The sequence below is a fragment of the Ogataea parapolymorpha genome, chromosome III (assembly GCF_000187245.1).
Source record: "Ogataea parapolymorpha DL-1 chromosome III, whole genome shotgun sequence".
Classification (NCBI taxonomy): domain Eukaryota; kingdom Fungi; phylum Ascomycota; class Pichiomycetes; order Pichiales; family Pichiaceae; genus Ogataea; species Ogataea parapolymorpha.
The window spans coordinates 872,684-896,362 of NC_027864.1; the positions used below are offsets into that span (position 1 = coordinate 872,684).

Below are 23,679 nucleotides of genomic sequence, written 5' to 3' on the forward strand. Positions count from 1 at the left end.
ATTTAGAGTTTGATAGTAGAAAGGTGTACATTCAGTAAGAGACTTATAGTGTCTATATAGTAAAAGAATAACGAATTGGCGTTACAGGAATTCTAGTCCTAGTGCACATGCAGTTAGTATAAGTACAATGATTTCAATCTTGGATTTATTTGTCAGGGGAGAACTCACGATAGCCGCATCGCTAGACAGAACAGAGACATATCTCCTGTCTGCTAGTGGTTGGGGGAACAAATCATATTCGACTAATTTTTCAAGATCCCATTCGATGGCATCCTCAGTCTTGTAACACCAGAAAATGAAGCCGCTCGTTTGGTTGTACAGATCCAATTGAGCCTCAATTAGTTTTCTCACCTCTATTCTGCGTTCCTTGGTCCATTCACCGAAATCGTTTGCATACGCACAGTTACCTAGTTTTTTAGTAGATTGGAAGGATCCATCGTACCGGGCACCTCTTCCAACACCGTTTAGCCAGAATGCACAATCGGTGATGGCAGCCGCCCATTCACCAACCAGCTTTGGTTTGTCTTCTTTGAGGATTGCAGATGTGAAACCTTTCAATGAGGCTATGTGCTCGTCAATCGATTGTGACAGTTGACCGACATCAAAGACCTCGTACCTGTGGTGATCTATAATAATGTTATAATAATTCCCCTGATAGGTAGATGTGTTAGTATATCCAGTCAAATTACCCGTATGAGGGTATAAAGTAATATTAGAGGTATGGCTCACCTTTCCGGTAAGTCTGGAGTCCCAGAATTCCGGAGCCATGAATGCGTCATGGTACGCAATGTAATTGTCGCTCTTTAAATATCTCATCTGTGTGTAGCTGTTGACATAAAATTCCTCCAGTTTGTTAATATTCAGTCTCGATCCTAATGGCTCATTCAGTACTTGGATAGCTGAAACAACATCCTCGTATTCTTCTCCGCCATATTTGGCCATAATGTAATGCAAGATCTCAAGCGAAAGATCAACATATAGCGGATGCTTTTGCCAATCAACATGGTCTCTTAATCCCGAGTTGTCGAACCCATTCTGGGAGCCAGGAACCCCATGCAAATCAATCCAAAGGAACAGGCCGTACTTTCTACACCACTGAATTGCCTTGTCCAAATATTCTTCCTGCCCAAAACAGTAGGGATCTGAGCTCAAGTGGGCAAAGGCCCAATATCCAATTGGAAATCTGACTGTGTTGAAGCCATATTTTTTAATCTTCTCAAAATCGCTCTCTACGATCCAGCTATCCCAATGTTTTTTCAACCTGGCATGACACTCTTCAGTACCCAGCTGCTTACAGTAGTGATACTCATCGACTGGCACTGTCGCTTCCGTTCCGTCGGTGGAAGCATCCCAATAAAGAGTCGGTGTTATGTACGGCTCTGTCACCATCCAGCCTCCTAAATTCACACCATACACTTTGTCGTTATTGTAGTCGAAAATAGATTTTGCATTAATTGTCTCATTCTCGTCCCACGAACGTTTGGCTCGTCTTTTACTAATGAAATCTTTGAAGCTTGGAGATAATTCATATATCGATTCAGCATTTGCGGCATAAGCGCTGGTGATCGCAATCACCATGGAAAATGCAGATATACTCTTCATGTTGCATATGCTTGCTTTGCAATGAACAGAAAAGTTACCTTTTGAAATGTGCGCTCGAAAGTTTATAAATAAATCTATCTATAGAATCTCTAGATCTAGCGCCCAAACGGTGCCAGGGGTAAATTTTTTTTTATCAATGCTAATTTAATCATGAGATCCCTAACTGCGCATAATTCGTGTTTGAGTCGACATGCCACATAACATGGCTTCTCAAGGGTTCTGCCAGGACATGAGATATCTTCCCACTACTGAACGGAAACCCGACCAATTTTTCCAACTCTGGCTCTGCGGAATCAATCTCGGTAATTAAGCCTTTTTCCACAGTAATCTGATACTGGAATTCGTCATCATCGACGATCAGCTGAAATTTCGGAGTTTTTCCGATGGTCCATTCCCATGTAGAAAGTTCCTGTTGTATTTCCAAAACCTCTTCAGGAAGATCATTTACCTCGTTGAGTTTGAGAATATGGCTGTCTCCCTGGACAAGAAGATTGTCGTACACCATGTCCTCAATCCCGTCCGTCGGATGCAATTTTTTGAACGCCTCCGCAGCGCAAAATTGGAACAGTGTATCGCTCATTTCCAGATTTTCCACCGGGCTAGGAATCGAGTCAGTGCTTTTGTCCTGGATGGAAGCTTTACGCTTTTCGGTCAGCTTCAACAAAGCAGAAAGCCTCTTAAGATCCGACTTGAGGAGCATTGTTCCATGGTGCAGTGATTTACCTCTAGAAACCTGGTAGGCAGAGCCACTGACCTTCTTTAAGCTGTTGCTGCTGACAATGTCTCCACGGTCATTTGTCGTGAGCGGAAATTTAGGTGCATCATAGCCAATATCGAGACCAACGAACTGATTAATCTCGTTATTCAGTGCATTTGTAAACTCAACTCTGCTAAATGATTGTCTGCTACTCATGTAAGAAAAATTGAAATTTCCGAGATCATGAACCACAGTTCCTCCACCGCTGAACCTCCTCAGTATTGGAATTCCACGAATAGTGGCCTCTCTAAAGTTTACTTCTCTGAAAGGATTTTGATTTTTGCCAATGACCACGCAAGGAGAGTTCTTATATAAAACCAGTCTTCGTGACCTTGCATTACCCAAGGGATCTGGCATCTGGTCGTAAACATATTTCTCTATGGCAAGATTGAGTCTTGGATTGTTGAACTCGCTGATAACCGTTAACGGATTTCTAATGGTTGCAATGTCTTGCAGTCTTGTATTATATTGGCGGCTTTGAGTATCGGTATGCAAGAATAAGCTAAACCGCTTGAGTCTCTGCTCATCAAAAGATTGATCTGAACGGGCTATATTGAGTTTCTTCATGAAGTCTTTTGTAGTCATGGTGATAGGTTCCTGCAACACAGAGTCCGAACTCATAGACAAGTTTGTATCATTCAAGAGTGTGTTACTGGGTGTAGTGAGGCCTGATGAAAGTAAATCACTCTCATCCTTGATAATTGGGATGTCCGAAAAATCGAAAGGATCGTGATTAATGCGTGCAGGATCTTCTGGTTCCAAGGGTGGCTTACCGGGAGAAAAGTCTAGGTACTCATCAAAAGGAGTATGAGAGTATAACCTTCGACACCTGCTCAGGGGTCTCGATGCTAAGGTTCCTCCTATTCGGATCATGAACAAAAAATTAAAAAATAAAAAGTTCAACTTACTCTTTTCATGGACCGAAAGCACACTGTAGAGCATCTTCTTTTGTCTAGGTCCTCAAAATTCCACGATGATGGGGAGATATCAAAGCTCCTGGAGTCGCGATACTCACTAACAGGGAGCCAAAAGAATTATTTGTCCTTGAAAGCCACTGAAGGGACACATGAGACGAAGCGTAATCACAAATCGATTATGACTGCAATTCAACTACCGGGGAGACAAAATAGATTCTCGCCCACGAAGACTAAGAATGAGTTCAAATCGTTCATTACAGACAATCTTAAGTTCCAAAATAGACTTACTCGCCAACTACAGTTGAAACTAAAGAAAGATCCAAATTTACTGAATAATTTGAATGACATCGCGGAGCTCAGGATTTGCAAGAATCTGATCCGATATGAGGACTATACCGAAATGAATAAGCTCTGGAAAGGCTACATGCTAGAGATTTTGGGTACGACCAATCACATACCCACGATGGTGAGCAAGCTTTCGAGCAGCGAATTAATTGGATCAGAACTTGAAGTTATTCAAAGCCGTTGCATAAATAATATAGGCACGAAAGGAATTGTCATTTGGGAATCCCAACAAAACTTTGTGATGGTGGTGCCACGACAAGCAAATTGGAAGAAAGGTATCAGTACGATAAAGCCCGAGTTCACTTTGAAGGAGAGAATCGGGGGATTGAGGGTGATAAGCAAGCGAAATACGAATTTCAAGCTACAGCTCGAAACTCAGGAGTCTTCGATCACTTTTGAAATCATCGGAAATAGGTTGCTCATCAGAAGCACTGACCGTGCTACGCGAAGGTTTAAGAATCATTCGGTGAAAGACATCGATGTGTGATGTGTTATATATTATTCGAGTAAGAATAAACCATTCTCACCTAATTTTGAATTAGGAGAATATTCGAGTTTTTTTACCCGGAACGGAGGCGATTAAAAGAAATTAATAAATTGAATATTCAGGCTAAAGTCAATAGCAATTTGTTTTTGCATCTCAGCATAGTTGCCCGCAACACAAGCATAATCTATCAAATCACACATAGCGTGAAAATGCAGAAACTAGTAGCAAACGCTCTGAGGCCTTCGGGCAGGATGGGAGCAAATCTGCTTAAAACGACGTCTTTTTACAGATATCAGTCATCTGCTCCAAACCCTAACCGTGCATCAAACAAGAAAAAAATCAGCGTTATTGAACAGCAAAAGCAGAAACAAGTCGAGGCCGAAAAGGCTGTTAATAGTGCGGAAGTACACGATCAAAGGAAAGTTGCGCCACAATCTAAGCAGAAGATCAGAAAGGGATTTAGTTCTCTCGCAAAAGTGCCTAGCACCGACGCCCTGAACCCTGAAGATGTCCTTTTAGACACATTCTTTCAAGGTTACAAACCGCTCACCATACCTTTAAGACCGCCAACCAAAAAACGACAAACAATCCTCTATCTTGACATGGACGAAGGTTTCCAAATGCTTGGGAACGCTTTGGAAGATTTAGCATCTGCTACAAAGGAATCACCGGCCCTGAAGGATTACAATAAAGCTCGCTTCCAATTTTCTAACACAAGCTTCAGTGATAACGATAGTACTAATGAGCGTCGCCCGAATTTACGTGCTAGGTTGCCTGAGCTAAGTAATCGGAAAACTAGGGGTCGTATGAGGGTGAATAGAAGCCTGTACAAGAAGAAGAAATGAACCGAGTTCGTTTCTGATCCTTTTATGTATATAGATAACAACAATGGCAATTGCAAAGTAACTCTAATGAATCTGATTACAATTCATAATACATATTATACAAATAAAATTATTTATGATTTCTGGCCACACAGTAAGCATCTTGGACTTCAATAGCTTCGTAAATCCCTTCTAAGCGTGCCCATATTCTATATTCATGTTCCATGATATTATCCACCACTTCCGTTTCCACAATGCGGTTTGGTTCAACAAGATCGGTACGGATATAGGTGAGCTTGAATGGCGGCGTTCCACTGAATCTGAATATAATCTCAACATTGTCACCCTCTTGAATGTCTTCCTCTATGGAATCACCCTGGGTTATTTCAACAGATGGTAGATCATAAATTCTAGCTTTCAAGTCTGGCCTAGTACTGCTCTTGCCGTCACTCGAGGTGAAGTTGACCACACAATTCTTTGATGATGAGTCTGAAAGCGCAAGAATCGACAAATCACCTTCACTTGAGGCCCTTCTCTTGAAATAGTTGGAATTCACGTTCACTTTCTGTCTTTTTCCGTTGAAGTCGTAGTAGACAGTGAATGGAGGAAGACCCGTTAGCATGTAATTGATGTGATCGCCCACACAATAAGATGATATTTCTTCAAGCCGTTTTAGACTTTGTTCCTCGGGATGTATGATGTCGTCTGTCAAATGCCGGATTTTAGGAACATCGTAGACTTGGATGCTGACAGACTCCTTGTCAAAGTCGCTGCTAAAGCAGCCATTTGAGTCTGTCACCTCAAGGATGGAGACCTGGTAAGCTCCGATCCTCAAGTGCTCGTAGAGATTCAAAAGGTCAATTTTTTCGGTTTCTATCTTGTTGAGTTTGAGAGTTCTCAATCCATCCTGCTCGTTGTAAATTCCAAGCTTCACATCAAATGGTGGTCTTCCTGTTAGGCGGATTGGAATTTCTTCGAGGAGTTCCAAGTTACCTAGAGACGAAACACACGTTTGATAAACTTTTTTGTTTTCGACGAAACGGGCTGTAGGCAATGAAGAGATGCTTTGTTTAACTTGGATCTCTTCAAAACGATAATCGCCAGACCTCACAAGACTGTCCAGTATATCGTTCGTGTATATCGAATCATAAACAGCTTTGATGGCATACTCATAATCGCCACTTTCGCTGGTCTTCAGCTGGATGGAGAAATACTTGTTGGAAATTTGTTCCGTCTTCTGCTCCATTGTTCCACTTGGATGTTTGATAGAATATTCAATAATGAATGGAGCCTCGCCGATCGCCTGCAGCTCTATGGATTCCGGGGATAGCTGGCAAAGAGTCGATTTTCGATAGCTGTTCTTAGACAGCAAAGTCAAATCATCTGTCTCAACTATTCTCAACTTTGGTTTAGGAAGATACGTGGCGTGAACTTGATGACTTTCCGACACCACGCCTGGGCACTGGTCAACGGAATATTCCAAGAGCTCGTAAATGCCCTCCTTTTTAATAGGGAAGCCATCAGCTGGATTGAAGTCGTAGAGAACTTCTTCCTGGCTAGTTGAACCATCCAGAGATGTGAAACGGTATTTCAGATTTGTCTTTTGACTGAAGTCAGCCTTCAAAGGCACTAGTAGAGTTTTACCCTGCACAAACTTGTATGATTCTGACTGAGAGAAGCTCAACTGGGGCGAGCTTTTGCGCACGTTTATATGGACTTCTTGACCTTTGAACTCCATACAACAATTTGATGCGTCTGTAACATTTCTTAACAGCAACTTGTACTCTCCCCCGAGATGCAAGCGGCCGGTCTCAATTTTGAATTGATGATCAACAATGTCAGAAATCTCAAATTTTTCGACTCTATAATCTGGATAAATGAGATCGTAAGCAATTTGATATGGGGGTTTTCCATCCAAGTGTAGGTCAATAGATGCCTTCTCGGCATGGCAGACATTTAATCTAGTCACCTTGTTATTTTCAGAGAAGTAAGCTCTAGGTCTCTGCTCAAAGTAAGTGACGTAGCGGTGTTCCTGATGAGTGAAGGTAACCTTTCGTTTGTAATATGCATCACTGAGAGCCACGAATTCGATCGCATAGCTCCCTTCTGTAGGCGGTTTGTAATCGAACTCAAAGGTCGACGTCTCCGAACGTAGTATTTTGGCATCCTTGGTCGACAGAACTCGTTTCTCATTTTTTGGATCTAATCTAGAAACTTTGTATGCCACCTCAAACGGACCTGTACCGATAAAATCAAACGCAAACTTGAATCCAGTGGTTCCAACACAGTTATCCACTATAGGCGTTGCGGAAACATGCATACGAGGAAGATTAGCTTGTACCACATTGATAGTTGATGTGCCTATTTTGCAGGAACAGAATTTGGAAGTGACCGATTCAAGTACATAGGTTCCAGGCTCTTTAGCAAGGACTTTTGCAGGCTTCTTGAAATCAAACACATGGGTCGTGGTCTTAGATTTTTCAAGATCACCATCAGCAGGGACAAACTTGATGTCAGCAGCATATGGGCCTTCTGCTGATGGGTTGATAACATGGCTGGCTTTCAACTCTAAATACTTTTCTTCTCCGATCAAAATTGGAGTGTTTGGTTTAGATTCAACAAAATTGATCAATGGCAAAGGATGCGACTTCACTTTGTAGAAATGATAGACATCACTTGGCTTTGGCGAGTATTCAACAACGTTTCCAAAACCATCAATGACCTTGCCAATGGTGTATATAAAGTCACCTGCTTTTTCAATTTTCCGACTAGCCAATGGAACAGTTATAACATGAGACTTGGCCCAAGATATGTCTTTGAGATCATTCGATTGAAAGTCCAAGGATTTCATATTACTTTTTCCAGTGTAATAATCCTTGGACAATAGAGGCGAGTGAAAGCCTTTATCTTCAGGAACAATGATTGAGTTTGGAAGATGAGATAATTCGCCATTAACCTCCTCCTCGTACACTAAAGTCAAAGGAGGAACTCCAGTGACCACTATGGATAGCTGATCAAGTTCGTCATCGACACACACATTTTTGAGCTGCTCCAGATCTTCAAAACGGGCATTCGGACACCTTGGAATTACCAGATCGGACCTATAATTGCGGATGTTTTTATGTTTCACATCCTGCGCCTGCCGAACCATATAATATCCTGGCTTATCAAATTCCAATTCCAAATAAGAGACTCGTTCATCAATATAGTTGATGTCCCAACCTTGAACTTGTGAATAATCTGCGGACAAAAACTTCTTCAGCTCTTTTCTCGTGTAATTCAGTGTGTACTTATTGTTATCAAAGTCGGTATGGACAATCTGTAAAAAGTCCAATTCGCTCGAGGAATTATATTTGACAGGCACTTTCACTTTACTATGATGCGTGTGCTGCAAACAGAAATTTTGGTTGAAAGGATTGAGCTTGATCGAGGAATCTGGCAAAAATCTGATCATTTTTTTGCCTTTGAAGTGAGTAGACTGGTCAAGAAGGTTTTGAGGGTTAACAAGGCCCTCAGCAATCGCTAACTCTTTTTCTGGGTGGAGCTTTTGAATAAGTCCAGTGAAAAGAGGAAGGAAAGAAAAATTCAAATTGGTTGTCAGCAGAATTGTGATAGTATAAAGAACCAGAATCAGGAGCACTGATGCATATGGTTTCAATGCCAATTTGGGGATTCTCAAAACGGAATTTGCCCACACAACCAAACCATCTAGGAACATGTACTTGAAAATAAAATTCCATTCCGGAGGAAGAAGGTTCACCGACAGCGAGCTATGTAAAGCCTCTCTCAAAAAGTCATTCTTGATCAGGTAAAGATCGTAAATTTTCCATCCCTGAATGAGAAAAAACAAGGACACAATCGAGAGACGTTGCGAAGTGACGTCTAGCACAGTCTCGGGTATCAAAGGTTTAATGTGAGGCCCCGAACTCAGTAGTGGAGACTTCGATTCTTCTGTTTTTGGCTTTTCGTTCATGTTGTATCGCAGCTATAAGTGCATTGATGATATCGAACTGCGAGCACCCTGAGAAGCCTTATAATCCAAATCTGATCTTTGTTTTTTTTAACTCTTAAAGAGTAAATTTTCAGCAGACGCGATGGGATGGGCGTCGATCGACGTTTAGATGAGCACCTTAATTTCTGCATTCTTCATATATTATCGCACCACAGATCTACCTGGTCCACTTTGTCGCACCATTTAAGAACTGGGGCGTATCACTCAATTGCATATCTACAATGGTAGACTGGAGAAAACTCATCAGCTTCATTGGGCCTGGTCTTCTGATTACATGTGCATACATAGATCCGGGAAATTACAGTACTTCAACCAACGCCGGAGCTCAGTTCGGCTACATTCACCTGTTCATTATCTTTCTGTCCAACATTTTTGCCATCATTCTTCAATGTCTGTGTATCAAGCTGGGTACGGTCACAGGACTTGATTTAGCACAAAACTGCCGCAAGCATCTCCCACGCTGGCTCAATATAACGGTTTATGTTCTGGCTGAGCTAGCGATTATATTCACAGATTTAGCTGAAATTGTGGGCACCGCCATTGCGCTGTACATTTTGTTTGGGATCGAGCTGAAAGTCGGCGTGCTCCTGACCATCTTTGATGTTCTGGTGATATTATTGGCGTACAATCCCGATGGCTCTCTCAAAGAAATCCGCAAATTTGAGTTCTTTGTGTCCTTTTTGGTCCTCGCAGCATTTGCGTGCTTCATTATTCTAATGAACAAAGTGGAAATCCCAAGCAAGCGCGAGTTGCTCGAAGGATTCCTTCCGTCGAAACAGCTTTTCACTTCTAAGGAGTCAATATACCTGGCACTGGGAATAATTGGTGCTACCGTGATGCCGCACTCCTTGTACCTTGGTTCAAATCTCGTGAAGCCAAGACTCAGAGAGTTTGACACCTCAAATCAGAAAGATGCAGCCCCCTTGCAGGTGCAAAGTGTTGTACAGGACGCCAATGAAGACACCTATAAACCGTCGCTTGCAGCTATAGATTACTGCTTAAATTATTCTTATGCCGAGTTGGTCTGTTCTCTGTGCATCGTGGCCGTCTTCATCAATTCTGCAATATTAATCGTCTCGGCGGCAGCTCTCTTCAAAAAGCCCGAGGCCATGGATGCTGACTTAATTAGCATTTACGAGCTGCTGAGCCATTACGTTTCAAAAACAGCAGGACTTATTTTTGCAATTGCCATGCTCTTCTCCTCTATTGCGGCGGGAATCATCTGCACTATGTCGGGTGCGCTTGTTGCAGAAGGTTGTCTTGAATGGAAGCTCAACCCATTTTATCGAAGAATTGTCACGAGGTCAATTGCAATCGTGCCCTGTATGGCAATGGCCCTATTCATGGGCAGAGAAGGCATTGCAACCATACTCAATCTGTCGCAAGTTATTTTGTCACTGATACTACCCTTTGTATCAGCTCCCTTGTTGTATTTCACCTGCAACAAGAATATCATGAAGGTGAAGGTGCAAGTGCAGCAGCCACAAGATCTAGAGAACGATACGCCGACTGAAACTTCTCTATTGATGCCTGCACGCAAGGGTGATAGCTTCAAGGATTTTTCGAATTCGGCTATAACAAACGTCCTGGCACTTCTCACCTGGGGAACGATAGGCTTTCTGAACATTTACTTGATCGTTCAATACTTCAGAGGAGAGGATATACATTTCTAGTCCTTCTGTATGGTACATTGTATATTAAGACAAGTTCTAAACGAAACATATACGGTTGCATAATGCTAAGCAGCTGGCTCGACTTTCGGGATCTCCTCGTTGGTCTTGGCGATTTCTGGGTTCCCTGCCTTGGTCTGAGTGTTCTCAGTTATGCTCGTTTGCGGATCTGTTATGCTGATTTGTGGCTGTTGCTCCCTTAAATCTTGAGCGTCCAGGAAAAATGCATTGTTGATAAGCTTACGCTTTACCTGTGTAATTCTTCCGTTCGGAGGAACCTTCGGCCGATGGTTGCGCTGTTTCAATGGCAAGTCGTCGTCCTCCAAAATCACCAAATCCTCAGGATCCTCGATTTCCACGAAAGTGGATGGCGGCTCGCCTCCATTTGGAGCAGAACCACTTTCTGGGGCTTTCGGGGTGCCATTGGAAGCAGCAGGCAAACCCTCTGGATCAGTAATTCCCAATGATTGTCTATGTTTCTTTAACTGTTTAGCATAGGCTGCTCTGGACTTGGACAACAGGTCCTCGTAGAAAGGTTTTAAAAGACCAATTTGAGACGACAAGTCCCGCTTGCGCAACTTTGGGAATTGGACCTCTTGGAAATCTTCGTACTTAGCTTTTTTCGATTTAGAGTCGAGATGACTGAGTTGGTTCGACAGTTTGGAGTGAAGCAAATGGAGAGGAATAGTGGATGTAAGTAGATTGAACTCTTTATCAAGTCCGAGCTCCTTGAAGCCGAAGAAGTCTTCCCCAATCTCGTTGGAGAAATCACCATTGAGAAATTGTTCCGAATCGTCTGTAAACTGGTTTTCGGTTATCTCTTGGATTCCTGGCCGCAGTAAATCTCTAAGGAACCCTTCAAGCTTGTACTTGAGGTCAGTCAGCTTCTTGTTCTGCTTGGTCAAATGCTCCTTGTAATGAGAATACAGGACGTCAGGTTTCTCAATACCATTTTCCTGAAGTGAAATGAGAAGAATATCCTTTAAACTCATTGGCCTCTTGCTTTTTAAAGGAAGCTTGTTGATGGAGTTGGATTCCATGGTCATTTTGAGCGACTTGACGAGATTACCAAAATACTGCTCCGCGAGTTGAGTGACTGTTGTCACGCAAGTAGGGTTTGTGGTCTCAAAACCGTTGGCCATGATGATGGTGCTCACGGACCGCTCGAGCGCGGCATAAGCGACCTGGGGCACAAGCTGGTCTCTCGTAGGCAACTTTGACAGCGGGTCAATGTCTTCAGGTTTAATTCGCTCTATATCAGGAGCATGGTACTGAGACTGGTGTATGAATTGCGATGTTTGCATCTGCCGAATAATGTTGATCTTAAAACACACTTTTCTGATATCCTGCATCAAAGCAATGTTTTTGTATATTATTGAGTTGCTCCCCTTCATCTTTATGGAAAACTGCGACTCCGGGAGCTGATCCAACGACTTGCCTTGTTTCATCATATCGGAAAGAATATCGTTTTCTATAGCATCATAGTCAGGCCCTTTATACTTCAGAGATGGAATACCTCCGCCAATATCGTACTCAATCAGATAGGGATCATCATTTTCGTCAAAATACTGCCGATTTCTGTGGAGCACAACTTTGGAGGAGTCGTCAAGATAGTTGCTGAAGTTGGACATTTGAAGTGGGTCTCTCAGTAATGCTTCTTCGTTCGGTTGGATCTTTCCACCCTTAAACAAATTGGATCTCTGCTGGCATAATTTATATCGCGTGTTGGAAGTAAGAGTTCTCCAGGTGGACATTTCCAGGTCTTCGTTATCGTCGTCCTCGTTTCTGTCATTCTGTTGCTCCTGTGCCTGTCTGTCTTCCATCATAGCTGTTGCATCATCTTCGTTATCATCATCTTCGGGATTCGCTGTTCCTTCCCTGTCTCCTGTCTTTTCTTCACTTGCTGCAGAAACAAGTGGTGTTGAAGCATTTGATTGCACGATTGACGGATTACTGGCACCCTGAGGCTGGATAAATTCGTTTTCGTTTTGCTCTGCCGTTTGGTCCGCAGCCGAAGTATTTGCGTCTTTGTTCCCAGCGCTATCTCCCATAGGCGAGTCGGAAGCCGCAATGGGTTCGGTATGGTCAGCCTCTTGTAATCCTTTTCTGCTTTTCTTAGACTTTTTTGCGCTCGTGGATGATCCGCCAACACCCCTGCTTGAAATGAAACCAGGTTTCTCCTGTGCGTCATCGGCTTCGTTTTGCTGTGCAGCTGCTGCTGCCTCTTTTTCCACCTCTGCTCGATCTCTGATCACAATGTCGGGAATGAGTGGTATCAAAGACAGCGTCTTTTTTTGCATGGCAATAGCATCTGCCCTTAGAAAGTGGTTGGGATCTGAATTGTAAGTTAGACAGTTCTTCCATATCAGCATCAAATCGTCAACAAATTCGGTCTTGCTGTTGTATTGAAAATTCTTGAGTTTTTTCATCACAGTGTTCAAGTCCATTGGCTTCTTGATAATTTGGTAATAATTTGGTGCCTCTCTTTTAGACACCCGGTTCAAGAAAGCAATAGAGTGCTCCGTGTAGCCCCTCAATTCCAAAACAACTTTTTCACAGGCCTCGTAAAGCTCTTCCTGGCCTATCCGGTTGTAGCTCGCCCATTTCGAGCGATTCTTCCGCACGTCCATGATCAAGTTTTTGAGCTCCAAATCTGTGAGATTCAATTTATCGCGATTCTCTTCAATCCGTGCAAGAAGGTTTTTGAGCGAAAGATTGGCAGCGCCGCCAAGCCCCATCAACTTGTTGACGTGTTGAGAGTCCTCGTTGTCGTTTCCCCCATTTTCGTTATCACTGCTACCATGATCTTTCGTGTCGTTAAGCTCAAGGGCTTTGTCGCTGCGCTCAAGCTTCCGTCGTTTCACGATATTGGGGAGATCGTTCTCAAAGCTGTGGTACACCTTGTTGAAATTTTTGATAAGCTTAAGCTCGTTTTGTCTTTCAAAATTCGATTCAATAGCAGATGCTGTACCCAAAATTGGATGCACCATCGAACCAATAGCTTCGTCAGCCGAACTAACAGAATCGGCGGTGGATGGAAATTCGGGCCGCGCAAGCAAGAGCTGTGCGTTGACCACAAATTTGAGCTGGCCTTGTTCATTTTCTTCAAGCTCCCCTTCTTCTGGAACCTCACGATATCTACTCACTTTCAATGTTGTGTCTTTGTCCGTCGAATCGTTGACTTCGACAACGTCGCTCTCAGACCCATTTCGACTGCCTTTCGGCTCTTGTTGCTTTTCATTGTCCTCTTCCTCATCATCATAGTCATCTTCTTCGTTCCTTGTAGCGTTATTTGATGAGGTTTGGGAAAATAGTGGTTTCTCCTCGGCATCCTCAAAGTTCTCCTCGTCGTCGCTCTCTTCTAGAATATCAAAGGCGGCAAACTTTGTATCTTGCATCTTTTCGTCGCCAAAGTAGTAATCAACAGCCTTTTCGTATAACAGATATCGTATTGTAGCGCAGAGGTTCCTCGTAGACTTCGTCCCTTGTTTCAAATATATTTCCTCTGTCCCGGTGGAAGACATATCCTCGATCTCTTTGTCTGCTAGGCTAGGTCCCTGCTCAAATTCTAGAAAGAGGTTGTTGTTGATGAAAGCGTCCCACAGTTTGATCCGAGCTTTTGCATCCCTGAACCTATGTAAGATCAGATCAAGCAGATTAAACTGCTGCGAAGTTAAGTAGCAGTTGAAAACTCCATCTTTGAAAAAACGATCCGTGAGACTATAGAGCCTTTTCGTGTCGCTTTTTTGAAAAGCAGCAAGTTTAGAGTCCATAGTCAATCGATGAAAGAGACCTAAAAAAATATCAACGTCTTCGATGATAAAGTTTGTTCTGACTCCCAATTGAAGCTTTAGCGGTCAAACAATAACAGCCCTAACTCAAGACTAATTTGCCTGCGTATACCTATCAAAAATGAGAGGGTGTAAAAAAGCTTCAATTGGCTAACTAGGTTCGGTATACGCGATATACTAGCTTCGTTGATTAATTTTCAATTTTTGTAACTTTAAAACTATGAAAGTTTGCACAGCCCAGCTACACATCTGGTACAAATACTAAATCATTTATCTAGTTTGTCTAGGCTGGGCACTTTCTAAATTACAAATACATATCATGGGTGATCAAGAGTCTCACCATATCCATGAACAGTGTAGTACAATAACTTACAACTTTGATTAGGTAGATGGCCCACGATTGCCATGGGAATAATCATTTTGGTGGGGAAACTGAGGAAATTGCATCAAACCAGGGGGAGGTGGGGGCCTGGGCAAGTTCCTCAAATTAACACGGGGGTCGTTGAGATTCACTAAATTCTGAGCACCCACGGGAAAGCTAAACTCTGGTGGGGGAGGCATCGACGGATGTTGGGGAGCCCCTGGAAAATTAGACAATGCAGGAAATTGTGGAGGAATCTGAGGATTGGAACCTGTCACTCCAGGAAACATTCCCGGTAAAGGAGGCAGTTTGCCTTCTTGAATAAGTTTCAATAATTCAGGCGGAGGCGGCGGCAGACCTGCTGGATTGAAATCCAGGGGCGCACCTGGAAATCTCTGACTCTGCTGATGGCCTATCGGTAAACCAGGAGGCAGCATTGCTCCATAAGGCGGCACAGAAGGTGGGGCAGAGGTGTTACGGGGCCTTTCATATTGCGGAGCATAGGTTTGAGAAGAGTGTGGCGGTGCGAAATTGGATTGTGGACCTTGACTAGGCAACTCCAAACTATTATTAGACTGAAATAATCGCTCAAACTTGGATGTTTCTGGGGTTCTTGCCTGTATAGTTGGTTGTGGCAAAGCTTGAGAGATGTCCTGCTTTGACTCTAGGTTGCTTTTGAGTAGATTGTCAAAAAATTGCCGATTAAGATGGTCCTTTAGCTCTAGCTCCTTATCAAATTGGTTATCTTCTGCAGATGAAGACGATGTTTTCCCCTCCCTCAAGGCGTGATCTTCATCCGCTGGGTTTGACTTCACGTTCTCGTCGTGCTTAAGCTGATCGTAATAGCCATTTTTCATGTGATACTCTCTTTTTTCCCGTTCGAAGTCTTCATAAGTATGGGATCCGATACTACTGTAGCCAACGAAAGTGCTGTCCACTTGGAAATCTGTCTCATTCAGCCATTCCGGAACTTCTTCCTCAGAGTTTTCCTCAGCAAGAGGTTTATAGGGAGTCTTCTTTTTTAAATTGTTGTGACTTTTTTGGTTTCCCCGATTCAATCCAACATTGAGTTTGGATATGAGTTTTGCATTGAACCTCCAGAATTCCTTGTCAGGAAGTGTAGTATCTCGAAAAATGACGCCTTTCGACTGAAGGCTCAAGAGCTCTTCAAGAGAGTACGTGATCTTGGAACTCATTGAAAGGCCTATTGTTAGTTATCTTTTCCCCTTCTTTTCAAATCCTTTTGGATAGGCGCCAAGTGAGTCTTGAGCTGGTTTTCAAAGTGGGATGCACTAGTTAAATTATTCACGCTGCAAGGGTACAAATGAATATGGTTTTAGTATCACAAATGTGTTGTACTTTATTTTTTCGCCCAGATTAATTAACATAAAAAGTCGACTGTGTATATTAAACGCATAAATTCAAATTTGGATCACTTGCATTCCTCGCTATAAAGATATTTACATTATGAGTTCATCCTTCATTCAACTTCCAGGCTAGTATACCAGTCTGTAGTAAACCAGTATCTGTCCAACTTCCTGAGATTGGATTTAAGAGTAAAGACCCTCTTAGGAATCCCGCAATCGACAAGAAAATGTTTTAACTCCTCTTTTGTGAAGTAGCCGAATCGATAAAGACTTAAAATGGAGCTCAAAGGTATTCCAACGGAGACCAAGTAGTTGCAGAGGATGTATGAGTCAAAGTCTGCTGTACCCGAAGAAGCATCCAATCCTGATGGGATGTCTAAAGACAATATGGAGACGCCGCATTTGTTACACCAATCAACTATCTGTTTTGAGCGATCTAGTTCTGGTTCAAGTAAATCACTCAAGTTCGTATCGTAACCCTGAAGCCCGTCTATTATCAGCTCCAATGGAGAATCCAGCTTTTCCAGCACAGAATTCAGTTCCCTGGTGTCGTTGATTCGCTTTCCTCCGATGTTCGTTAAAATCTCAAGATTCTCCTTCACTAATGGAAGGATTTCATCTTCGGAATGCTCAAAATCGTGTAAAACATAAATTAATACTCTTATTCCGTGATTGAACAATTGTCTTCCAGCAGAAAGCGCTCGGGCTCCAGTTATATTATTGCCTGCAAGTATCAACATCAAGGGTGGTGGATTATGGTTCATTTTTGATATCCTGAAGTCGCCAGTTATCTCTTTGATAATTAACTCTGCTAGACTTTTGCCTGTATCTGAGGTCAATTCACGATCCGTCAACCCAAAATTGTCGGCACTGAGTTGAAGAACATCTGCCAGTTGTATCGGAGAGCATGTTGGGATTGGTTCTCTGTCCTTTGAAAACAATTTGATGCTTGACCCCAAAACTGGTGTGACACTTTTGCGCTGATGAACAATCTCTGAGTTGCCACTGTATGTTCTACTCTCATTTTCTTGGGAGCCAGAGATTGGGTTTCTATGAGCAGAGGTGGAAATAATATTATCCCATTCGTCTTTTTGCTTTTTATCCAGTACCATCTCTGTATTGTCATAGTTCACCTTTTCGTTAGTTCTATTATGGCCGACAAGTCTATTGGCCGGATCCACTTTGTCCAGCTTGGACAATTCTTTGAAAACTGATTGCTTATCGAATTTTTGTAGATTAGAAGCAAAATCAAAAACTTCCATTTCCTTCAATCTCCCTGGATTCTCGTGCTGCCAATCAATCTCGTTAGATCGGTAGTTATATGGCAAGTCAGGATCTTGAGAAACTTTCGGTTTTTCTTTTTTATTCTTCGGTTTTCCTGTCGCAGTCGGTGTTCCAGATCTAGTACCACCATTTTCATTCTCTTTGTCTTGCTTGTTCTTCTTCTTTTCTTTCTTTTTCTTAGGAGGCAAAGCCAAAACCTTCAAGTCTTTAATGTCAGAGCCTTTTATAAGCATGTCTTTATCCCGATGCTCAGCTCCATTCGAATAAGTTACATTAGATAACACCAAATCTTTGTCTTGAATGTCGGTTATCGTTCCATTCAAGACGGTAGCCAAAGGATCATTGAGTTCAATTTGAAGACTATATCCGCAAAATTGTGACATTTTTGCAAACCTCGAGCATCAGCTGGCGAGAGAAATTTATCTGAAAAAGCAGAATTGTTACGGTTCCACCACATCCTTACACGGCTACACAAATTTGATGAAGTTTGATGTTTTGAGATTAGGGCACAATATGAAAAAAGCATCAGTGGAGTCAATCATTGACGACATCGAGCAGCTTTTAAGGATACCCTCTCTTATTGACAACTCAAAATCACCTCCCCAAATTATTTCAGCGCTTTCCAATGATCCTATCATTCTCACTTGTGGCTGCCTCATCTCCGAAAAGCTCGAAGAAGAACTTGTAAATGAAGAATCCAGTTTTGGATGTCCCACTTGCGGAAATCCAGAATCAAAAAAACTAAAACAGTGTGCTCCGCTGAAGTCCGTTATTGATTATATTTTGCAGTTTAGGTCTGATACTGATTATGGGGTGCAGATCAAGGAGGACGTAAATGCTGATTTTGATGATAATAACAATGAAACCCGTAAAACTCTTCTATCAGCATTCAACGAGGTTCTCGGCGAAATAGAAGAACCATTGATAAGGCATAGCTTTCAACCATTGGACGATCAACCAAAAATCATCCATGATTTCCCACCAACATCCCAAACAAATCATGATTGGATCAAAAACCACTCTCATCTCGGATTGCAAGCTCAAGATACCGCAATGGTCACTACACATTCACATCAAACACAAAACAGTCGCTCACACGCTCAAAACTCTTACTCCTCAAAATCGCTGTCCGGTTTTGTAGGAGATAAGGAAGATCACACCAATGATAGTCTTAAGGATGTGAACAAAGAGTTCTTATATGCTAAAAATTTTCCTCTCTATCGCAAACTTTATCAGCACCATACTCATCACTCAAATTTCCCCTTTAAAACAAAGTTATTCATTAATACAGATTTCTCTCCACACCTCGACAAATTGGTGCTCTTGAGCGAAAAAAAATGGGAAGTTTACCATTTATCAGTCAACCATCCAGAAAAACCTCCCTTGTTACTATGCTGTGGAAACATAAATGGGGATTACGGAGAAACATTCAGTGCCCTAAAGAAAGTTAATGCTAACGAGATCATAATGAACTCCAATTTTGGTGAGAATGCTAAAGATTCACTGGAATCTTTGGCCAATTGGGAGCATTTATTTTGCAAGATAACGGAAGACATCCTGATCATTTCGGGAACACGTGGGTTTGTTCGCTTTTTTGACTTACAATCTAAAGGGAGGCCGCTATATACGTACCAATGTCGGTTTCCTGTTAGATGCATAGATGTTTCTTCTGATGGAAAGTATGCTAGCTTGGGTGTAACAGGTAAAGACAAGTTTACTGGATTCGAGCAAGCATTTATTATTCTCCTAAAGCTTGAACTTTTGGAAATAAAGTCGCACATCTCTTGTTCCAATGAAGGTGAAAAACCATGTGCAGCTGGACACCTGGATGCCAATTTGGGATCATTTTATTCCGCTACATCGGCAGGGTCAAGAACCTTACAAATCCAATATTATCCTTTCACACTTCCATATAGGGATCCCGTGTCCATTTTGAAGTTTTCTCCAAATTGCAGATACTTGACTGTTGCGACCGCATTGGAATCCAGATTCATGATCATTAGTATCAAAGATCCCACAAGACCAGTGATGGTGATGAAGTCTCAAAGAAAACTGGATACTTCTCTGGAAAGTGAAGGAATAACCGATTTAAGCTTCTTCCCTGATAATAGACTCATGACATTAACTTCTGTCTCGTACAATTCAGTGCCAATAATCATTGATACTAAAATTACATCTATATCTGGTCCTGAAGGAATTGCACATCCGAAACTTCTTGCAAAAGTTGAGGAGGTCGGAAACACTATTCATAAGTGTTGCGTGTCACCTCGAGGGGATTCAGTTGCATACCTTGATCGCTCTGGAGCTGTCTACGTTATGTCAACATCAAGAATTGATGACACTGACAGCAAAAGGTTGGTTGTTGTCACCGATGTCAGCAACTCATACCAAGTGAAAGAAGCAGCCTCTTTGAGATTCGATAAAGATGGCTACAAGCTTTATGTCTTGGATCGAAAAGGTCTTCTCACAATTTCCGACTTCACAGCAGGTACGATGGAGGATCCTTCTATTACCAGATGCAAAATTATTATTTGAGAAACGTTATACTGTTTCGGTCAAGCTTGGGTTTGAGCCTCGAGTCATTTTAAGCATTGATGGTGTATATTTTCTTCAGAGAGTTTGTATTCAAAAGGTCAAACACTTGATGATGAAACTTTCTAGAAGTAAGTTTTTTGTTCCTGATACCTGAGAACATACTGCGCAACTTTAGCATGTCGATGCTGCTGGATAACAGCTTAGACTCCTCATCTTGATAAAAATTAACTTGAAGCTTTGTGATATCGATGTAATCAGGGTTCTTGTTAGGTATGATATATGGTATACCGAAATAATTCTTGCGGTTCTCTTTATAAGTATACTCAAACAACAAGTTGTTGATGTCCAATGTAAAGTCCAAAAACAGCCGCCTTTTCTCTTTAGTGGATATGGGGAAAAAGTTAACGAATATAAGTTTCGAAGGGCATTCCGAAATGCTCACACCGTTAAATTTCTCGATTTCATTTCTTCTGTTGTTACTTTCTTGTAAAGCTGATATCAATCCATTTTGGAGAAGAGCATTTATTTTCAAGAATTGGTTTTGAATCATTGTATTGAAATCACGGGGCTCAATTTCAGCAAGCTTTGAGTACTTAGGATATTTGAAATAGTCAGCGATAATCAAGGCGCCCTTGAAATGAAGAAAATATGAATCAGAGTCATCTCCAGTATGAGTAAGCTCGGGTGTCTCGAGAATAGAGGCCAGCCGCAGCAAGCTAGTTCTAATGGTCAAAGCAGAATCGTAATTCAAAAGCAGAGGCTTTATATCTGCATCGCGTTCACTCTCAATAGCTTTGACCTCTAGCTCATTCGTCACTGTAACATATACGATATACCCCCTTCTATTGAGATCGTTGACAAGCTTTTGAACAACTACGGACGTAGGGGGTCCAACAATTAAAACTGCTTCAAATCGCCTTCCATTTGGGAGGAGCCGTGCCCTGCGTTGGGTTTTCGAATGTTTTAGGTACCGATAAGTCCCTATACCTCCTAACACTGTAGCAAGGAATACTGTTTTCAGATCTAGGCGTGAGAACTGGTTGATGGATGTACGAATCACCGAGTGGTGGACTGGCGTAGGAGGTGGCGTAGTATCAATCCAGATGTTTCTCATGTGATCATAAGACTTGGATATCAAGTTCTTCGACGTTTGGAATACTATGTTAGAAACGTCGAAAACTGAATCCGCAAAGTCAGGCATCCTTATCAATGAGGTACTGTCTTAAAATAAAAGGGCAAAAATAATATCATTTTTTGCAAAATCCTTTCGTTAAAATACTTCATAATACAACTCAAACTATATGAACTTTGGGATCCCTACGGTCTCTACATCTCTTTTGCATCAGATCTTCTGTAACAAATCCTAGTTCAGCCATTGAGCAGTTTCATTTTGTATAGGATTCAAGAGCTTTCCACAATCACGATCTCCGCAAAAAGGTTTCTAATAGTCTGGGGAATTTTGTTATTAAGTCTCTATATTTTTTATTCGGAAGTGCTAAAACCCATCCACTAATTGATAACAATGTACTTACCAGCAGATTTGTCCAGATATAATAAAGTGCCGCCGAACCAGTTTCAAAATGTGCTCAGTAACAGCATCCTCCCTATCCAGTCCACAGATCCCAATTGCTTGTTCAAGCTACAAGAAGAACAGTTTAGCTTTGATCATCTAGACGGCACTTTTGTTCCTGATATTGCAATTCGTATATCACGTACACCGTTAAACTCGAGTGATCCTAGTACTTACGCATCATTATCTAAATTTGTTGAACAAAACCTGAGAAAATATCATACAACCCTTGGAAACATCAATCAAAATCAACTGACAAATCCCTTGTCCAGGCCTCCTGAACAAACAGGTGTCCAGCCTGATGGCAAGGCAGAAATTTTGCCAATTGGCTATGGTATAAACCCCTTAGTTGCAGACTCATTTAAAAACGTCCATTTGACTCCTGGCTGTTTTGCAGACATAATCAACTTTGATAGGTCAAGCTCCAATAATAACGAAAAGAGACCGTCTAATCCCACCACTGCACGTTTATGGGGTAAGCAGAAGCCTCTGAAAACTGATACAGCAGTTGCCTCTGATGATCTGAAATCCCCCAAAAGCAACTTGTCTCGTTCTACCTCAAACTTCATATCAAAAGTTTCAACGGCAGACAACTACAATCGAAAATACTCCAACGCATCTTCCATATTGGTAGGGTGTCACGGCCGAATCATTAACCTCATTTCATTGGAAGATGATCCCAAGGAAATTGACGTGGAGATTCCACTGCTTAAAGTTGTATTTTCCTCGAGCATCATAACTGCGTTTTCCTGTTTTCACTATACAACGACTTCGGGAGAGAGCAATTTGGACGTTCTTGTTGCCTTTGCGTCAGGTGACATCTTTTGGCTAAGCTTTCCAAAGCTGAAATATTCCAGATGGAATAAGAATGCCAAATTGAAAAATAAACCTGTCTTGTCTTTGCAATGGTCACAGTGTGGTAATTTTGCCGTCGTCGGTTTTGCAGACGGTGAGGTCATGGTATTTCATAGAGAATTTGAGGACGCAGAAATCTATGAAGAGACTAAAAGTGTTTCTCAAAAATCCAGGCACATGACTATAATGAAGGCTCTCAACTCACAACAAACAGGATCAAATCCGGTATCTCATTACAAATTTTCCTACAAAGCGATCACGAAACTCAAGTATCATCCTACTTTTCCAAATATCTGGACAATCGCAAGTGATGATGGATTTGTCCGTCTTTTTGATTTCTTTTCTGAAGTTATAACAGACATCGTACCATCATACTATGGAGGCATTCTTGACATGGATATCACGAGGGATGGAAGATATATGATTTGTGGGGGTGAAGATGATTTTGCTTCTATTTATGAGTTTTCAATTTTGGGTGGGGCTAATGCTCACGGCTTATTGAAATTGGTAGCACGACTTGAAGGCGCAAAATCTTGGGTTCGTGGTTTGTGCGTTGACTATTTCAAAACAACGCCTGGAGTTCTTTATCGTATTGGAACTGTGGGAGATGATGAAACGATTAGATTCTACGAGTTCCAGCCTCGAAACTTGCCGAAGGCTAGAAGATTGAAGAATGACAAGATCAAGCTTTCCATCAATCAGAAGCAAAAGTCAAATTTAACGCTAAATTCTGGAAGCAATACTAGTATGAAGCATTTATTAACTTCGGAAAGCATCAAGAAAAGCTGGCTACAGAATTCACGTTCTTACACTCAGACCGAATCAGTCTCGTCGCTAACGTCTTCAACTCAGTTGCAGCAACTGTCCTTATATGAGATAATAAATCAAGATCAAGCTGAAGGCTCGAGAAAAGGAGAGCAGCAGCCTGGTACTTCAAAAGCAAGACATGTGCTATTCAAAAACCTCAAGACAATTTTGCATGTTCCATCAGAAAGTACTGTCATTCACGAAGTCAGTAGGTGGAGAAATTGCCCTATTCTGTTTCCAATTGGGGAAAAAAATGTGCAATTGGGGCGCCTAAGCGGTTTGCAATTTCAGCAAGAGTACGTCTGGGCTTTCATATCTACGGGTGATCTCATAAGATGGAGACGACCTCCAGGAGCTGCAACTAAAGTCTGAGATTATATATGATATAGTTACCCTGCCTCATAAATCTAGCGACCAATCAAAAAATGCGCTACTTGAAATCGATCGCATCTCGAGAAAACCTTCTCTCCCGGTAAATCCCTCCGCCGAAAAACA

General features: G+C 41.9%; 12 protein-coding genes across 12 annotated transcripts; 5 read left to right on the forward strand and 7 right to left on the reverse strand.

Moving 5' to 3' along the window:
- Positions 1 to 81: 81 nt before the first annotated feature.
- Positions 82 to 1,578, reverse strand: HPODL_00657 (BglC endoglucanase; the record flags this gene model as incomplete). The annotated part of the gene is made up of 1 exon (XM_014080619.1): positions 82 to 1,578. One exon carries the CDS (start codon positions 1,576 to 1,578, stop codon positions 82 to 84), a length of 1,497 nt encoding a protein of 498 aa, XP_013936094.1.
- Positions 1,579 to 1,750: 172 nt separating this feature from the next.
- HPODL_00658 (lipoate-protein ligase A) lies at positions 1,751 to 3,232 on the reverse strand (the record flags this gene model as incomplete). The annotated part of the gene is made up of 1 exon (XM_014080620.1): positions 1,751 to 3,232. The coding sequence occupies one exon, from the start codon at positions 3,230 to 3,232 to the stop codon at positions 1,751 to 1,753; it is 1,482 nt and encodes a 493-aa protein (XP_013936095.1).
- A 222-nt stretch (positions 3,233 to 3,454) lies between these two features.
- On the forward strand, positions 3,455 to 4,108 carry HPODL_00659 (uncharacterized protein; the record flags this gene model as incomplete). The annotated part of the gene is made up of 1 exon (XM_014080621.1): positions 3,455 to 4,108. One exon carries the CDS (start codon positions 3,455 to 3,457, stop codon positions 4,106 to 4,108), a length of 654 nt encoding a protein of 217 aa, XP_013936096.1.
- Positions 4,109 to 4,317: 209 nt separating this feature from the next.
- On the forward strand, positions 4,318 to 4,953 carry HPODL_00660 (uncharacterized protein; the record flags this gene model as incomplete). Its single annotated transcript, XM_014080622.1, has 1 exon — positions 4,318 to 4,953. The coding sequence occupies one exon, from the start codon at positions 4,318 to 4,320 to the stop codon at positions 4,951 to 4,953; it is 636 nt and encodes a 211-aa protein (XP_013936097.1).
- Positions 4,954 to 5,062: 109 nt separating this feature from the next.
- On the reverse strand, positions 5,063 to 8,905 carry HPODL_00661 (Nuclear pore membrane glycoprotein; the record flags this gene model as incomplete). The annotated part of the gene is made up of 1 exon (XM_014080623.1): positions 5,063 to 8,905. One exon carries the CDS (start codon positions 8,903 to 8,905, stop codon positions 5,063 to 5,065), a length of 3,843 nt encoding a protein of 1,280 aa, XP_013936098.1.
- A 260-nt stretch (positions 8,906 to 9,165) lies between these two features.
- HPODL_00662 (Manganese transporter SMF2) lies at positions 9,166 to 10,617 on the forward strand (the record flags this gene model as incomplete). The annotated part of the gene is made up of 1 exon (XM_014080624.1): positions 9,166 to 10,617. One exon carries the CDS (start codon positions 9,166 to 9,168, stop codon positions 10,615 to 10,617), a length of 1,452 nt encoding a protein of 483 aa, XP_013936099.1.
- A 65-nt stretch (positions 10,618 to 10,682) lies between these two features.
- Positions 10,683 to 14,387, reverse strand: HPODL_00663 (Subunit of the SAGA transcriptional regulatory complex, involved in proper assembly of the complex; the record flags this gene model as incomplete). The annotated part of the gene is made up of 1 exon (XM_014080625.1): positions 10,683 to 14,387. The coding sequence occupies one exon, from the start codon at positions 14,385 to 14,387 to the stop codon at positions 10,683 to 10,685; it is 3,705 nt and encodes a 1,234-aa protein (XP_013936100.1).
- A 399-nt stretch (positions 14,388 to 14,786) lies between these two features.
- Positions 14,787 to 15,962, reverse strand: HPODL_00664 (uncharacterized protein; the record flags this gene model as incomplete). The annotated part of the gene is made up of 1 exon (XM_014080626.1): positions 14,787 to 15,962. The coding sequence occupies one exon, from the start codon at positions 15,960 to 15,962 to the stop codon at positions 14,787 to 14,789; it is 1,176 nt and encodes a 391-aa protein (XP_013936101.1).
- Positions 15,963 to 16,246: 284 nt separating this feature from the next.
- HPODL_00665 (Enhancer of mRNA-decapping protein 3) lies at positions 16,247 to 17,800 on the reverse strand (the record flags this gene model as incomplete). Its single annotated transcript, XM_014080627.1, has 1 exon — positions 16,247 to 17,800. One exon carries the CDS (start codon positions 17,798 to 17,800, stop codon positions 16,247 to 16,249), a length of 1,554 nt encoding a protein of 517 aa, XP_013936102.1.
- A 130-nt stretch (positions 17,801 to 17,930) lies between these two features.
- On the forward strand, positions 17,931 to 19,952 carry HPODL_00666 (Protein PTR3; the record flags this gene model as incomplete). Its single annotated transcript, XM_014080628.1, has 1 exon — positions 17,931 to 19,952. The coding sequence occupies one exon, from the start codon at positions 17,931 to 17,933 to the stop codon at positions 19,950 to 19,952; it is 2,022 nt and encodes a 673-aa protein (XP_013936103.1).
- A 49-nt stretch (positions 19,953 to 20,001) lies between these two features.
- HPODL_00667 (uncharacterized protein) lies at positions 20,002 to 21,153 on the reverse strand (the record flags this gene model as incomplete). The annotated part of the gene is made up of 1 exon (XM_014080629.1): positions 20,002 to 21,153. One exon carries the CDS (start codon positions 21,151 to 21,153, stop codon positions 20,002 to 20,004), a length of 1,152 nt encoding a protein of 383 aa, XP_013936104.1.
- Positions 21,154 to 21,474: 321 nt separating this feature from the next.
- Positions 21,475 to 23,556, forward strand: HPODL_00668 (Catabolite repression protein creC; the record flags this gene model as incomplete). The annotated part of the gene is made up of 1 exon (XM_014080630.1): positions 21,475 to 23,556. One exon carries the CDS (start codon positions 21,475 to 21,477, stop codon positions 23,554 to 23,556), a length of 2,082 nt encoding a protein of 693 aa, XP_013936105.1.
- Between the last annotated feature and the right edge of the window lie 123 nt (positions 23,557 to 23,679).